Here is an 18,290-nt window from a genome sequence, read left to right on the forward strand (position 1 = left end):
ATTTGCAATGTTAATCCACGCACTGCCATTCTGAGATCCACACGACGAAAAAACATGAAAATGAAAATAAAAAGTTGCAGGTCTAACCAGTGTAGGGGCTGGTCTTCCCGCGGAGGTGTGTGCCCTTTGTGAGAGGATCACGCTTCAGCACCACGGAGAGCGACTCTACCTGTCAGCAGCCCCTCCTCCTCAGCCTCCGCGCGATGTGTTACTCCCAAAGCCTGGACGCTATTGCATAACTCGCACCTCGGAATAAAACTTAGTATTTGGGTGTTTTTAATCGCTAACATGACGGTTACGCACGTTTACATAGACGAGGCCTTATGGTTTTAATTAATGCAACAAGCCTGTATTTTTTGCAATTAATACTCTTGTAACTTCACCTAAATATCTAATAAATAGTTTAAATAGCATGCTTTATTTTTTCTCTTATAGGCTCTCATGTAGGCTATAAAAACACATCCCAGAAGCCAGATACATTACAGAACGTGTTCCACCACTAGAGGCAGTGTTATTTAAAAAACTACTGAAGGTAAATCAGATCTGATCGTTTACGTACAGCTTTACGCACAGATCAGGGGTCACAGTTGTTCTTTGAATGGAGTATATTCATTGGCACTGTCATTTAATGTTATCTTATGTATCTGTCACTGTTATTTAATGTTATCTTATCCCCGTTACATATTGAAATGCTGACCTTATTGCTCCACTGACTCCACTGAGCTCTACGTTATTTACTGGAAAGGTGCGCCATCTAGCGTTCATTCATAGACCTATGTATTCATTTTTTCATTCAGAATATTTTTATCAAACTGTCATCAAACTGTAATATTAATTGAATGGAAAATATTTTGGTAATAAACTATGGTTACACAGTCATTTGTAAATGTAGGCTATATTTTTATTTTTCATATGATCATGATCAGTTTATAGGTATAGACAGTAAACGGCCTGCAGTACAAAAAAAAAAAAAAAAATGCAAAGAAAAAACATTTATTATTATTATATATATATATATATATATATATATATATATATATATATATATATATATATATATTAGTATATGAGAAAAGTCAAGTGGTTTGCTTTCCCTTATTTCACTTTGAAAACAGCCATCTTGAAAAGGAGAAAAATAGTCATTGTAATTACATTTAAGGCATCTGAGTGTATAAATAATGCATAACCTTTATGCTAGATTCAGTAACAGATAAAAGGCAGACAAATTATGATATTGACAAATATTAAATTAAAATAATGACATTAAATAATAAATTTCAGTTACATAATTCTTGTCTATTCAATTCATAATATTCTTCATTTATTTTGAAAAAAGTTGTATAAAACTATACATAAAAAACAAAATCACTTCCAACCAAAAGCTGCATGTATCAAGTGCTCTGTGCAAACATAAATCACACCTGGACTCTTCTGACAAATTCAAGATACCTTTTCATTAACAGCATTAAGTTTTATAGAGGCACATTTTCTTTAGTCTTTCTGTTAACATTTTTATCATAACATGCACCACCAGATGCTGCAAAACAACTGATGATCCTACTGCTCACATCAGTAACAGTGAGCCACTTCTTCATATAATTTCACTTCACATGTTATTTTATACTTTGCATAACATTATTTGGTTAAATAACATACAAGGTAATTCATAGGTTAAGGCAGAACTTGTCCTCTAGCATTTTAAATAGATTAAAAGCACGTGTTTAGCACAGTGATATTTGTCTTACAGTAAATTGTGGTACTGTCCATAACATAATAAGTGTAGAAAATTAGTAACATTAAGGATTTAGTTCATCTTTGGTATCAGCATGCTAGGGCTTTTTGAGCAGTATGCATCATTTTACAAGTATATAACTGTATTTCTAGTGAAGTACAGTAGCACACTTGGGTGGTAAATTGTCTTATACTTTAGCAGGTCTCAGGATCCCACGCCTCGTGTCATTTCAGCTCATCCTGGGCTAAAGACGATCTGAAACAAAATCATTGTTGGGTATTGTTGGGTATATCATTGGCGGGCATGTACAGTCTTCTTCCTCGTGTTTTTGGAGCTGCATTTTAAGTTTTTCTACTTCATAGTTGTGGAGATATTCTTGGACTAAGTATCGCTCTCTCTTCACTCTGGCTCTCACTTCAGAAGGCACGTCCGAAATCAAACGAGCTACCACAAACTTGACCATGAACACAACATGCTGCAAGGAAAAAACAAACAAATTACTTGAAATATACAGTATTTATAAGTCATCTTATTTAAATATGCATTACCTCCATGATAATGATGAATGCCAGCTTAGCAGCCAATATGTGCCAGAACTGCATAGTGTGGGTGTACTGATTCTCATGGCCAGAGGGATAGCGATAATCACGGTATCTAATTAAAATAAAATAAATATGTATTCAGAAAACTTTTTTTTAACCATAACCTAATCTATATGGTGTTTACTGTACTAAATTTACAAATTAAGGTTAAACATGTAAAGGGCCCATATTATAGTACTATATACTTCTGATCTATGTAATAATGTTGTTTCCTCATCACAAACATACCCGGAGTTGTGTTTTGTTTCATTCGCACATGTTTAACACACAAACCCTGCATATTTAGGCTGAGTTCTTCTCTAAAAAAAACACTAGAAAGCCCTCTGTCCCACCTTGTGATGCTAATGCGGTAATACAGAAAGTGCTTCACTGTATTTCTAAACTCCACACACCTTCACCAGAATCATCTGGATGATTTCAGCCCTAATATTGCCATTCTGTACTGAATGTAAGGTAAAAGGAGCTGTTAATTTGAAAATTAATGCTTCATGACATCACAAGGTGGAACACAGCATTTTGAGTAATGCTGGTTTATTACACTGTCTGCATCCCCAGACATGTGAGTTGTTTTTAAGGCGGTAACAACATTATAACATGGCTTAATAATCAAAAGAGTCAATTTTGTGTAATACAGACATTTAAAAGCAACTATAATATTTCAGATCACGATTGCATAGGAACTTACTATAATAAATCTATCCACCGAGTTGTGAGGAGTGTGCGTTTGTAATTTAACACTATTTAGGCAATAGTTAACTCATTAATGTAATATTCAGTACCTGCAGGTAGTAACGGAGCTGTTAAACCAAGAGGGATTTTCTCCATCCTCAGGCCGACTCTCTGCAGGAAACTCGGTGATGTTGAACACGGACAGGCTGTTGTTGATGTAGCCCTTCATGTTCATCTGGCCGTCGGGCTGATAAGCGTACATGTAGACCAGCCGAGGGATCATATCAGACGTGAAGGCCACAATAAAGGCCTGGAGACAAAAAAACACATTTTTGTTTCAGAGTTTGAGTTGTGTGAAAGAACCGATGGGCAGTATTATAATAAATTACAATATTAAAGTGAATGGTTTCAACAGTAGGGAACAACAAATACATTTATGACTTTTTTTATGTTGAAGTGTTTCAATGTGCGTCTATAGTAGCTGAGAAAGCAAATGTATTAACTTAAAAATAATAGTTGATTTGAACACAGTTTTAAGTTATGTAAAGAGAAATGTGAAGTTGCAAAATAAAGAACAGGGTTTATGGCATGCACTGAAAAAGAAACATTATTAAGAAATAACTTATCTTATTTTGAAATAATAACAAACTTTAATCTAGTCTTGGAGTAAATAATCATTGACACACCCATACTCCTGAATAATCTACTAAAATGACTTGCTGTTTTGAATGAAGACAGTACTATCTGCACTATCTCCACTGTGCATGAACCCTTCATTAACATGCCAGGAAAAAACTGTTATTTTGTCCCACAATAAGTGTAGACAGATCCCTTACATTAGTGACCACGGAGAGAACAGCCATCCCGTTGAGGATTTCCTCCCAGGCCCCAATGCAGTGGGCTTTGGCTGCCACAGGACGTCTGAACTGAGTGGTGAGTTTCCAAGCGTCAACTCGAACCTCAATTATGTTATTGAAGAGCGCCAACAGCGGAGCCAAGGGGAAAGAGGCCACGAACAGCGTGATGAAGCCAAACTGGATCACTGCATATCAGGGAGGCAGAAATACATGATAGAAACAGCACCATCTACAGGCTGGTTGACAACATTACTGTTATTTGAATAATTGGCATGATTACAAATAAAGCATTTTGTCTGTGTCAAATACTTCCAGTACTAGTACTAGTAATAAGCCATTTTGGCAATTATAATACAGCTACAATGTTAACAGTACTTCACACACAATATGCAAATACTGAAATTATAAATTAAATCACATCTTTACAGCTTTTTTGACATGTTACACTATATTATGTTTAAATATAACACATAAGTGCATGTTATCCATCTTTACCCATTTCCAGGTATTCATCAAAGAGCAACAATTGTCCAAATGGCTGGAGGTCGTGGTCTTGCTCCCAGCGACTGTACAGACTCTCTGGATGACATCGAGCTTTCCTGCTACCCCACCAGTTCATTAACCATCTTTTGAAAATAAAAATATATTAATCAGACAAAGTGCAAACCTTTATTAACTATTTGAGAAATGCAAGATACATACGGCACCAAGGCTTCCTGGATGTTGCCCCACACCTGTTTGCCGGTCATAACTATTACTAGCTGTGTTGTGAGTTCAATCAAACAGCCACCAGGATCACACTAAAACAAAACAAAATATACAGATTCAACATTATCTCATCAAAATACAATAGAAATTTAGAAGAGAAAAACATGAACAAAACAACTGTACCTCCTCATTTCTTAACTTGGTCCATGACCCGAAAAAGTAAGCATAGTTTCCGGGGTATCCTACAAACTTGCCCTTGAAGAATGCCACGTAGAAACAAGAGGAGTAGTAGTTGACAAATTGGAAGAGAAACATCTTCACTGTCAGCTTGTTCTCATACTCCAGGTGTGTCTTTGGGATTTCTGTCATGGTAAAATAGAAATATTTCAAGTGAAATAAAATATAAAAACGTATACCAAAGGCTTGAAATTGGCCTCATGTTCTGACTCTTACCCATGTCAGTAATCCAAATAGCCACTCTCTCATACATAAGATTGAGCAGCATGATGATGACAAAGTTGATACACGAGGCAGTGACAGATGTGGCCAGCTGTGGGGTGATGTAGGGGCCCACTACGTGCAGTTGGTTGGTGGGACTGTCTTTCATGATACTGGCAAATGCTGCGTATACAGCCAGGCGATATGCAATCACCCCCACGATACAGGCAATGATCAAAGTGATCTTCAGGACAGAGACAACAGTGACAATGTAGAAAAGCATCTTAAATTACACACAAATACAACACACAATTACACTGTTGCCCATGAATGCAGCATTTTTCAACCTGGAGAGACTCAGACAGACACAAAAAGAAAGTATTAGTAGTTTTACTGAATGAGTTAGCTTTGGTGCTCAGACCCCAGCAAGAGACATTGTGATGAATGGCATAGTGGGTTAGACAGCATAAAGGAGACCTCTTTCCCCTGGGCCTGAACACTGAAGGTGGTAGAGGTGAGGCCAAGAAGAAGGATAGTGAAGGGGATGATGAGACGATGAGCAGAGTTAAGGGAACATTGAGATGATGAGAAGCCGGAGGGGGGCTGGGGAGGAAAAATAAAGCAGCCATGGACCTACAGTGGGGGTTTGAATTGGGTAAACTCAGGGCAGATTGGACAAGGATGAGGTGTGGTGAGCAACGGGGAGTATTTGGAGTGAGGCGATGAAGGCAGAGGAGCAGGGAAATTCAGAAGAAGCAGTGCGGTAGATGGGAATGAAGTTAGGTCTTCCAGGCTAAATTTACGGTAGTGCCAATTTGAACATGACTAATTGGATTTCTATTTTACAGATTATGTTGTCCAGGACATCTCTAGCAATTCACAGTTTCACAGTATTTCGAACTGCACAGACTTACAATATATTTAATACCAACTTCATGGACAATGGTTTATTATTCAAAAGTATAACATAATAACTGAACGTGCTTAAGAGGTTCAAACAAACAAACAAATGCAGCCAATACACCAAAAACACATAGTGGAATACAACTAATGGATGAAATGCAAAATAGTGGTTTTCAAATGAGTCAGTCGATATCTCTTAGAAAGACTTGAAGGTCATACCTGCACTTGAGAACCACAATTTTTTAAACTAAAACAAAAATACAATGCTCACCCAGAACAGGACTGTAGCTCCCGACAGACATGTGCGTACACACTTGCTTGTTAAAGGTAAGTAAGGCTCCACTTCCTATGTCATAAGCAAAGCATGAACACAAATGAGTCACACAATGTCCTGAAAAGACAGTACCTCTAGGCCACGTAATTGTGTTGTTTTGACAATTACAATAAAATCTTGAATCTCAAAGTAAAAATCAAAATTCTTCCAATCTGTGCTTTTTTATGACAACAAAAATGTTTGTAAACATTTCTGTATTTTCACAAACCTGACCCTCTGTCTTTCCAGTCACATCTGTTAAACACATTGCCACAAAACATGACCATGTCTAGACTGGCATTACCTTACCCAAAATACAACAGCCACCCAGCAAATTAACAGTTTCGCCATAAGACTCGGGGCAGTCCTGTTAAGAACCCACTCCAGTTCCTGATGATTAGAGGCAAATTAAAGTACCTCCTTTTTACGGGTCCTAGTCTACTCAGAACACCTTTTAATTAAAGAACCGTCTTTGATAAATGAATGACTGCAACAAGACAAACCAAAAATATCATGAGTAACTGATGAGGGAAAGGACCACAGACACCTGAGTGATGACGTTTAGTTTGCGCTCACTGCACTTGGTCTCATACTCGGGCCGGAGCTGCAGCCGCTGCTGCTCCTCCTCAAAGTCCACCAGGTCCCACTCGTACTCCAGACGGGCCTGACGCCGCTTCCAGAACTCAAGGAACAGGGTCACTGCAGGGAACATCTGAGACAGTCAGAAATCTGGAGTCTCAAAAACTCAGATTCTAGTTTAGCACCAACAACTAATTGATCAAATAATGAAGATTTTTAATCTTCTGTTTGGCTAGAAAAATGAACACAGTACATGCATATTTTCTATCTGGAGCAATTTATGCTTAGTATCCACTAGGTGGTGCTCTTAATTAAAATACATACATAACTTACCCCATATCCCCATGAAGATGGCAAAGAACACTGTTCCTACATTGTCAAATAGATGTGATTGCTGAAAAGAACAAAACATATAAGCCACATGACCTTCATTAAAATCTGCAGTGTACAGTGTACTGTGTACTAACCCAAGAGGAGTTACATATTTTACTGAGTTTCCAGTAGCCACATTTCTTGTCACAAAGTGGGCACATGACAATATTGCCTCCAATGTCCTCGTTACAAATCTCCTTACTGAAAGAAAAAAGATTTGCTGATCACAGTGTTATACAGTTCTCAGAGTAAAAACATGTGGAATGTTAATGCCAAAGCTACCTCCATTCATTCTCCTCATAGGTCAACAACCCATAGACAAAACAAATGGTGCCCACAACTGCAGCAAACAACAGCATCTCAGTGTAGAAGCCCAGCCATGCAAAATAAAGACCTATTTTCTCTCCATAATATTTCCTGTTGACAATAAAATAAGTTATTGTTATCAAATAACATTATGTAAGCCTAATTATTATGTTAATACCACTTCTTGTTTACCGTATTAGATGAATGGGCTGTTCCTTAAAAAAACATAGAAATCTTGCCCAGTATTTGTAAAGTTTATATCTTTCACTTTCACAGTTGGAATAGCTGGAGCTTTTCCAGTATCTGCACTGCATGCGAGGAGAGTGAGAATAATCTTTTTAGTGCATTATATCAAGTTACTAGAACATATTGCTGCTGTTACAACAAAAGATTTTCCTCCCTTGCTGAGGCAGAAATACTTCAAAAGGACTTACATCATGAAGTGGAAAGGCAGCAGTGTAGGTGCCGTTGTTCAGTAACCTTTTTATTCCGATTTTATCCCTATCACAGTCATGGAAGTATGAAGTTCGAGACAGGATGTAATAAACCTGCATAGAAACAGAGAAAAAACAATACTATTATATGAAAGTAAACACATTTAATTACGAAGGGTGTACTCATTTCCAAGTATTACCACTAAGCAGTTTTGTTATTGACCTCATAAAATAAATAAACCATCACTCATACTTTGATCCTCAGCTTATTGGTTTCATTATCACCTGTGTTTGCGGTCTCACTGAGGTCAATATATCAATCCTATAATGAGTGCTGTGCACTTCTGTATATGGGAACTATTGTGAAGCATAATTTTAAAGACCAGATACAAAAAAAAGATAAAATTTTTTCTTACTATCCTGTTCCGGGTTGATGGGGGAAAGAAAGTATCCTTGTCATCGATAAGAAAGAAGTCTGATTTGTTTTTGTCAAAGGGGGCAGTGAAGTAGTCTGGCTCAGGATACATGATATCTTCTGGGAGGCGGATGGGCGTGGCCAGCCAGCCCATGGGCATCTCCCTGTTCTCGGGGATGTCATTAGCCTTGAATGGGGCCTTGATTTTCAGCACATCTGCGTAGGTTGCCAAAACCTCCCACGGAGCATGAATCTTTACAAAATATGTCTTTCCATCTTCAGACTCCTGATGAGAAAAAGATTATATAATATTGGAAGAAAATCAAAAGAACAGAAGATAGCTGGGGCCAAATTTAAATAAAGGGAGCGGAAATTTAACAAAGCACATATACTGCATACTGTTGTACACATTTCACAGTACTCTTATTGTATGTAATTTGTTAAATAGAAGAGTTATTCTTATGCACTTCAGTTGAAGAAGTGGAAAGCATTTGACATGATGATTGTAAAAATATTTCAAGTTCACATTGAATGTACTTAATAATCTTACAGATTTGTCTTCTGTCTCCAGGTCCAAACCAACTTTTCTGAGATTCTCCTCAAAAACATTCCTTCTCTCCTAAAAAGGTAAATTCAATAAATACAACAAATCATGTAAGACCATTTAAAAGAACATCCTCTTTTTGAGAAATTATTCACATGCACACTGGGAGAGGGTAAAATAAACAGGAACTTTTTCTTGCTCACAAAGTGGAAAAATGTTTGTATCTGACAAGGGCAGAGCTCTTGTGTTGACTCAATGACAAGCTTTGACTCTGTTTCCCAAAGTGCTCATAGCACCGACATGTGAAGGCTAACAGCTAACTATGAAACACAGCGCCATCGCTCAAAAGCAAAGAGCCTGACTTTATACCCATTTAACAGGCAGCCACAGTATGGAAATAAAGTGTATTTGAATAAGACTAACTTTTATGTAAGGGAGCTTAGCAAATTTCCTAGAACAGATCAAACAAACAGGCTGTGTTTATCTGTGTTTTTAGTAATCAGGCTGGGCTGCTGACACAAACTTGAGGAAATCCTTTAGGGGCCTGTTCTTTTTATTCAATTATATGTTTATGTGACATAGTGATATATGGTATTATTTCTTACCGGTTTTCTACCATCATCTTTATCTTCTACATAGGACAAGACAAAATCGATCCTTCTCACTCCATCTCGAAAGAATATGGAATCTTTGCTCTGGTGTTGTTTGTCAATCTGTGAAGTAACATATATTATTAAAGAGGTAAAGATGTGAACAGTCACCCACAAGTCTTGCATTACTGAAATAACTGAGTCAGATTAATATCAGTGACAAACAAAAACAGCAAACTTCTCACAGCAAACCATATTAGTTAAAATGTATAGACTACATAGCCAATAAAAAGAGCTTTATTATTACACAGCACAATGTTCTTTTAGTGTCCAAACAAAAAGTAATTAAATTTCTTGGAAAGGCAGTGAGATGATGTAATGCAGCGCCCATTTTTAAATGAATTTACTTATAGGTAAGACTTGTAATCCATGTCTGCAGCAATGTAGCAACCAGGCAAATTTGTAAGTGCAGAAAACTGAAGTATCATCTGCAGGCTAATGCTAGCCTTGAAGCTACTACACAGGAATGCCTCAAGGGAAAACAAACCAACACTGCCTGCACTCTAGGCAGGTTCAGCTGTTCAGAACACTAAAAATACCCCTTTGCATCCATCACAGTCAATAGCTACATCGATGCATTAGCTGCCCACAAAAGCCTACACTATTTTTTGAACTGAAAAAGACTACATATCCCACACCAGACAGAACAATTTTGTAGTCCAGGTAGAATTAGCTACTCCAACAGGACAGGAAACACGAGCACTTTACCTCCATTGCCAGGTCCTTTTAAAGCAATAATGCACCAGCAGAAAGACCGGATGCTGAGCTAAAGTGCCTATTTCACAAGCCCCGCCCCTGTGACTCTGACTCTGAGATTTATCCTCTGAAGATGCTCTACAGTCCACTAATGTGGTCCCACAAGAAAAACATCAGAATTTATACAAATGACATTCGTAAACAGAGTGGAAGCTTCAGCCAGCCAACTCACTGCAATAAATACACAGCACTAGAAGGAAATGTGGACTCTGATTAAATTAAGACCCCCTATTTCAAATGTGACAGAGTTATGTGACGGAAAAAGACTTTGATAAGAACAACGAAGGAAGCAGCCCTGACTGATAACCAGTGGTGGAATGTAACGAAGTATAAGCAGTGTTGGGGAGTAATGGATTACATGTACCGCCGTTACGTAATCAGAATACAAATTATGAGTAACTGTATTCCGTTACAGTTACTGCTTCAATGAGTGGTAATTGGATTACAGTTACTTTGCTGAAATAAGTGGATTACAAGGCGGTATTTTCCTGTTTTCACATTTTGTGCTACATCCCATTTATTTATTTTTTTATTTCGGTAATTTCACTCATTGCCTGAAGCCCAAACAGAACGCGCGCAATAAGAGCGATGGAAACGTCATGTTAAAGTTGGCGGTGTCAGTCACACAGTGGAAGCAGCAGTGCATTGGTAAAAACGCATTTGTGTCTTGGAAATTCTTCTCCCGATGTGAGATATATATATAAAAAAACAAATATAAAATCGCCTACAACTTAACAGACAAAACCTCTTATATTAAGATATCGTGGTCTTTGTTTCTCTACAGCAAACAGTTGCTTATTCATGGAGACTTGGGCTCAGACAGATTGAAGACAACAAACACGAATTTTGAGGATGTGGTTGCTACATTCATGTCGTTTAAAAAAACATGACAATATCAAGTAATCCAAAGTAATCAGATTACGTTACTCACTTTAAGTAATTTAATGGATTACGTTACAAATTACATTTTGGGGTGTGTAATCTGTAATCTGTAGGGGATTACATTCTAAAAGTAACCTTCCCAACACTGAGTATAAGTAAGTAAAGAGCTAGGAATTAACTATGAATTAATTTGTTTCAGCACAAATCTTTAACAGAATCACTATATTTGAAGCTTTATTTGATCTAAAAAATTATGGGAAATAATCTTTAAGTAAATTTTAAAACAGGTACCTTAATAACTTTTAGTTTTTTTCTTGTTATACTTTTACTTGAGTATTTATTTCCTCCAATATCTGTAATTTTACATACAGTAAAAATTGAGTACTTCTACCACTGACTACATTGATTATCCACATCAGCTAGGTCAAGTCTAAAGGTAAATATAGAAAACAACATATTTACACAAAACCAAGATGCAAAACATGCCGTCTTACACACTCAACAACATAAAAATAAAATACATTGTGTATTTAACCTTATTACCTTACATCCTTCGTAGTATGTCATGTAGTAGTAGTAGGGTGGGTACTTGAACTTTAAATGAAGGCCTCTAATTTACTATAATTACAGATCGGTCATATGGATTCAGAGCATGTGCTGTGACCAGCCCTGTTCTGTGAATCTGGCATATAAGGCACTATACGTTTACAAACCTAGCCATAACTACTGGGTGTTTCAACATTCTGTATCTTCTTTTAGCAATGAGGGTGGAGATTTGTAAAAATAGCCTGATACATGGTCATTTTTCCTTGGTATTTCTTATCATGATAATTGCAGCATCCATAGTGGGGGAAACTAATCTTTTTTTCCCAATTTAGCCTGGTTTTAGTCATGATATACCATTATACATTTTACATTTGCTAAAATTACTGGAGTTATAACAGAGAAAAATGCACTATATTTGTTTTGGAATTAATTTCCAAGTTGTTACACAAGCGTTAACCTTCTAATTATTTTGCTAATCCAGACCAACACTTTCCAGGAAGTCAAGCAGAGAATAATCACAGGTGTGAACACAGCAGGAAAAAGGGACTTCTCCACAAACATTTCCTCTGTATGTTTGATAAGTGCTGAGAAACACAAAATAAAAAAATGTCTAAAAGCAGACACTGACTGCACATAGGCCTGTCACAATAAAAAAAAATTAAGTTTAATGTATTACTGAAGTAAATATAGATGATAAACAATAATATTGAAACTAAACTTATACCAGCAGAGCAGATTTAAACCACAAAAACTATTCTAAATCTACAATATTGTAAAAAAAAATAAAAAATAAAAATTTGCTACTTAGATTGCACCTGTAATGAGTCATAGAAGTTATTAATTCAACTTTTTATAACTTAAAGGTGCATTGTGTAACTTTTCTGGTGGAGGGTCAAAACCTTTTCTCTGTGCTTTGTCTGGAGTGTTTTACAGTATGGCATTAAACCTTTCTATCATCATGGAGACCAACCCAGACCAAGCTACATGTCAGATCTGTGAAGAGGCGACCCTGCTCAGAGTCAGAATGCCTGTTTTTCTAGATATTTTTGAGCTATAGAATCAACTGTAATTGAATAAATGTAGGGTAGAACTGTTTAATCTCATACTGTGTAATATTCCGGGCAGAGCAATGACATATCCATAGTAATGAGCAGGTGATGGACCACCAACCAGTAAGTTACATAGGGCACCTTTAAATCTTGTAATATAAAAAAATCACAAAAAATGTCTCAGTAGTGCAAAGAATATGTCCACATGATAAATATTGACCCCCAAATAATATTGTTCGAGCTTTCATATACTGAACGATAAGTTGCTACAGTAGCTATCGTGACAGGCCTAACTGCACACACCAAAGGATGCTTCACAAACAAGGCTATTTTACCATGCCATACCCGGGAACGAAACTTCAGGAACAGGGCGCGTTTTCTCGAGAACTGTGGAGGAACCGAGTGGACAATGAGGGGAAAGCCGTACTTCATTTAACAGTAACACCAAGGACAAGACCTCAAATTCTTCTATATTTAAAGGTCCTATATTACCCGAAATTGACTCTTGTGTGTTTTAAGGCATGTTATAATGTTGTTACCTCCTCACGAACATACCTGGAGTTGTGTTTTCTTTCTTTCACACATCATCTGAATTATTATCTCTAAAGCCCAAAATGGTCCTTGTGAAATCATCTAAATTAATCTAGTGAAGGTGTATGGAGTTTAAAAACATATTGGAGCACTTCCAGTATTACCACATGACATCACAAGGTGGAACAGAGTGTTTTCTGTTCGAGAGAAGAACCTGTAGCTTAAATATACAGGGTGTGTGTTGAACAAATCTGAAACAAAACACAACTCCAGGTCTGTTTGTGATGAGGAAACAACATTATAGCATAGATCAGAAAATACTGAAACATGGGCCCTTTAAATGCACACACATCAGTTCAAAAGTAAATTTACAAGGTGAAATTATCATGCTGAAATTAGTTCTCTATACTACTACTATACAACCACAACTCACTCCTCTGCTTAGCCATGTCAAACACACAGAGACACAGTGGGGTGCTCCTGTGTCCCCCTTACCCCAGTCAAAGTACTGATATGGTCTAAGGCAGGGTTCTCGCGCTGTGGACTGTCACTGTGGTCCGAGGAGGCCACAGAAGCCAGACTCCCACTCAGAGACTCACACGTGTCAACAAACACTTCGGGAGCTACAGAAGACTTGATGTGTGAAAGCAAGAGGAGCATTACAGCGTTTACTGCGAGATATTTGACACATTTACACAAATATGTAAGCATTAGGGATGGGACATGATCTTGTTCCACAAAATCTTGCAAGATCAAAATTGTCACAAGATTGTACATGCCTGACCAAACAATGGCTTTTAAGTGAGATTGAATGGGACTAGTTTCACTTGATGTATGCATGTATGCCATTTGTGACATCAACCTGTCAAGGGACTGAAGGTGGAAATTAGCAATTTTATTATAACCTGGCACAAACATATTAACTCTTTGTGTAGGTCAGTGTTTTTATATGCATTGTCCCTGATAAATAAACAACAAAATTCAAGTAAATTAAACACAGGAGTAAAATTATCCTATGGGATTTTTTTAGACTTTGACAAACTTTAAATTATTTGGACACAGTAGTATTTTGAGAAGCCATAGTTAAAAAAAACAAAAAAAACAAAGAATTATAAGGGCTAAAACTGTGAACTGAACTACACAACCGCACAATTCAGTTATTATAAATTATGTTAAATCTCATTCTCATGGACACAATCTCGTGTTGTGGAAATTCTGTCTTGTCCCACCCCTAATAAACATAAACAATAAATAAATATAGAGATCATCCATAACATTAAGATCATTAATAAATAAAGTGAATATCAAGCATTATCTCTTCCTTGAGTTCCTGTTATTTGGTGGAGTATACTATATAAGCAACAAGTAAACATATAAAACACTGTGGTAATGGTAATGGTGGAAAAATAAGGAAGCACTTGACCAGTTTGTGCCCAGCAAAAACAGACAGACTCCTGGCCTTAATAATGATACTGATATGTCCTCTTCAGTTTATGTTGTGTAATAAATATATTGCAAAGTTTTATGGCATATAGTGTGGGATAAACTGCCTGCTTTGTCTTAGAAAAAAGGAAGTACCTACTTTAGGCAAATTCAGCTACACCAAATCAAACAAAGATTCAATGTAATGTAAGATTAAATTATAACATGAGAAATTGTTAATATCACTGTCATGTGAATAAGTAAATAAATAATAACAGAGAAGAGAATAATACATTAACAATATTTTGTGCTTTGTGACATTTACCTCTGGTCCGTCATGGTGGAAGGAGCCCATGTCTTCATTTGTATGCTGTCCATAGCCATTCACATCATCTGTAAAATGACCAGTGAGAATAACATGAGAGAGTATACTGTAGTTAATTACATCCAAAACAACAACAGGACACCGCCACATTAGACAACGGGCAGCTTCAGGAAGGGGAGTTTCTGATGGTGCAGTGATAGACACTTAACTCTATGTTCTATATTTGTGCTGCTTTTTGTAGCACACTGACTGCAGGGCCAAAACATGTTTGCACGCAGTTTTTTTGTTTTGTTTTGTTGGTTTTTTTTGCTGTGATTCAACCAGTGGTGGAATGTAATGAAGTACTGTACTGAAGTAAAACATTTAGGTATCTGATCACAATCAGTTCAGTTGTTTCTGTTGAACAAAATTCAGCACAAATTTAGCACATCTGAAGCCTTATAAGATCTCAAAATCAGCGCAAAATACTTTTACTTTTTACTCTTGAAGTACATTTTAAACAGGTAGAGTATTTCATGTGATAGTTTTACTTTTGCTTGAGTATTTCTTTGCTCTGGTATGTGTACTTTTTAGTACTCAGTAACAAAATTGAGTACTTCTTCCACCACTGGATTTAACAATGGAAAGTAATAAGAAACTTTGAAGGCAGAGTCACGGCATCTGGTTGTTTCAATTGAACCATTGGTTTTCAAATGAGAGATTCTACGAAGGCCATTTACATAAACAAATGTGAGGGTGTAACAAAGACAAGATAGGCCCTTTAACCATAGCTCTTTAACTTTGCAGACTTTTCTAGAATCAGTAAATGGGCAAGTTGAAAGCTGCTATGTTTAAAACAGAAGATAATTGACGGTGCCTGTAATGTTATATTTAGTCTGAGGCTGAGCCCAACTTACACTGACCTCTTAACCACCACTGCCCTGTAATAGACTATGTGAACCAGTGTGTCAATATATCATCGTAACACACCCAAAAAGTACAATGGTTAGAAAACACACAAACCCTGATGAAAGTATCTAAACTTTATAACAGCATTGTAGTTTTCCTCTGTACTTTCACTCCTTGCCCTTGACCTCCAAGTAAGCAATAATTTAAAAAAAGATTCTGCATCAATTGCTACTCTTTTCCTTGTTTATTACATTTTTCTACTACATATTCTGCATAAAATGTATGCACTGAGTATGAACATGAACACATCTCAAATTAATCAAAAGGGGCTCCATTTTTAAGTTAGTTGTAAATAATATTTTGTTGACTAAAATGAATAATTATTTGAATTCTAATTAGATCATGGATAACTTTCAAAAGGGCTCCAAGGTTTAAATATTACCTCCCAAATTACAATTGAAAGTACTGAAAGTAACCAGGCTATTATGTTAATGAATTTAAATCTTATATGGATATTATCAGTCTAGTTCTACATGTAATTTTGTTTTAATCCAGTTCAAATCTACATCTAATCTCAAGGAATAAACAAACAGCTGAGCATATTTCTGCACAGTTGGCCACAGTATGGAGGCCCAGCATTAGCTACTGTGTTTTCTCCTCCACAGTTACATCTTTGTTCAACTGAGAGCAGCTGATTACAAAAATGCCACAAGGCTGTTTAAATGTATTCATATAGTTACTTTAGCCAAACTGCTTTTTCTTTTTAAACAGGTACACTGGAGCCAAACAAAATCATCACATACAATTTACTGAATGATGAAAACCTTAACCCAGTTTCACTTCCAAATATTGAAACTTTCCAACTGGAAGCTCAGAGGTCAGAAATCTGTAGCTAGTTACACACACACACATACAAACAAGTGCTAGAAGTCAAAATGGAAATGAACTGAGAGAGTCACACAAGCTACATTATGCACTACAAAGTTTAGACACTGTACATGTTTTTTCCACTATGTTGTTTCTATTCCTTCTGTATTTCTAATTTAGCATTTTCATATATTATAGGCCAACACGTTTCGAAAGCTCTTCCTGATGCCCTCCCTACGTGGGCTAGCGGGGACTGACATGATCAACGCAGTAGCCTGTTAGAGTTTGTGAACTGATTTGCATTTTAATGTAAATTTTCATTATGCACACAAGTTGGGACTCCCTCTCAGAACTGCTCTAATTGTCAATAGCTTGGATCCTTGTCTTGACAACATAACTGGACTCTTACTCAAACTTTCAATTGATTTCCAGCAAACTCATTAAAAATTTAACTGAGATGGAAAAGGTAAACAGTACACATGCAAATCAATAAACAGAGAGCACCATGGCAACGCCGACTGCAGGTTTAGTACTCCTCATTTTACTGTAGGCCTATATTATGATTCTCTCAAAAAGCACTGGGCCAGCCATTAATTTCAGTGAGTCAGCAAAGAAAATGCAATGTTATTCAGACACTATTCAAGTCCATACAAGGCAAAAAGAACCAGTAGAAAGTCTAGCTATTTGTTAAGAGGTGTCATTTAGATAAAACTGTGGATTTGGGGGTTTGTACTGGCGGTTACAGTGGCTGTCTGTCATGACCAAGTGTTTCCAGTCAACAGGCCAGCTGCTGTTGGGTTAGCTAGAGGCACTGCTAGAAAATAAACACATGCAGATGTACAGGGACAAACTGAAACATGGAAAAAAGCTTTAACACATACAGTAGTAGCCTACCAACTTTCACTTTTGAAGGGTTACTTATAGAAAATATGCCAGCTATTAAAGCAATCTGTCCACCAATCTGTCCAGGCAGAGTAGACACCATGCTATTTATAGATAGAGCAAGGGTTCTTACTGTTTACATTGGTCCAGAGTTGTTGGGGGAGCAGATATAATGTTGGTATCTATATAAAAATGTGCTCCACTTGAGTATATCACCTTTTTCAATGCAGATATGAAAACTTGATTTAAGTTTATTTAAGATATGGTCAGAAAGGTAATAAAGTTGCTAGTGTAGCCTTCTGATCTAAAATAGGCCAATTTGATGTACGCTAGCTTTCAAAATGATATCCAAGTCAGAAATAGTGCCTAATAAAGAGTTTACCGACCATTGAAGGAGTCTGTTGGGCTCATCTCAATCAGACCGTCCCCTCCTCGTTTGCCCGAGAGTCGATGCATGCTGCACGCGGTGTCTGGTGGTCTTCATATAAACCCGGATCCGCCTTCCTCCTTACAGCAGGTCCCGTGTAAAGTCGCCCAAGGCAAACCCCACGGTCAGACAGACAGGTCCGCTCCAGCTTGCCCTCGCTCCCCTCTGGCCGCTCAGTGCGCATGGGACCAGA

At 37.1% G+C, this 18,290-nt stretch overlaps 1 protein-coding gene across 2 annotated transcripts; it reads right to left on the reverse strand.

Moving 5' to 3' along the window:
- Window positions 1-1,047: 1,047 nt before the first annotated feature.
- ano5a (anoctamin 5a) lies at window positions 1,048-18,251 on the reverse strand. 2 transcript variants are annotated; one of them, XM_020935245.2, is made up of 20 exons: window positions 18,057-18,251; window positions 15,034-15,101; window positions 9,478-9,585; window positions 8,879-8,947; window positions 8,330-8,614; window positions 7,914-8,027; window positions 7,672-7,787; window positions 7,456-7,590; window positions 7,269-7,374; window positions 7,135-7,195; window positions 6,770-6,921; window positions 6,181-6,255; window positions 5,022-5,250; window positions 4,752-4,930; window positions 4,563-4,660; window positions 4,356-4,486; window positions 3,840-4,045; window positions 3,114-3,313; window positions 2,281-2,386; window positions 1,048-2,207 (listed from the first exon to the last, which is right to left on the reverse strand). In XM_020935245.2, exons 1-20 carry the CDS (start codon window positions 18,124-18,126, stop codon window positions 1,977-1,979), a joined length of 2,739 nt encoding a protein of 912 aa, XP_020790904.1. In that variant the 5' UTR covers window positions 18,127-18,251; the 3' UTR covers window positions 1,048-1,976. The 2 variants fall into 2 exon arrangements, with proteins under 2 accessions (XP_020790904.1, XP_055011088.1); XM_055155113.1 differs by lacking the exon at window positions 6,181-6,255 and adding an exon at window positions 6,532-6,612.
- Between the last annotated feature and the right edge of the window lie 39 nt (window positions 18,252-18,290).

The sequence above is a fragment of the Boleophthalmus pectinirostris genome, unplaced genomic scaffold (genome assembly GCF_026225935.1).
Source record: "Boleophthalmus pectinirostris isolate CB_2022bp ecotype Guang Dong unplaced genomic scaffold, ASM2622593v1 HiC_scaffold_2, whole genome shotgun sequence".
NCBI classification, from domain to species: Eukaryota; Metazoa; Chordata; class Actinopteri; order Gobiiformes; family Gobiidae; genus Boleophthalmus; species Boleophthalmus pectinirostris.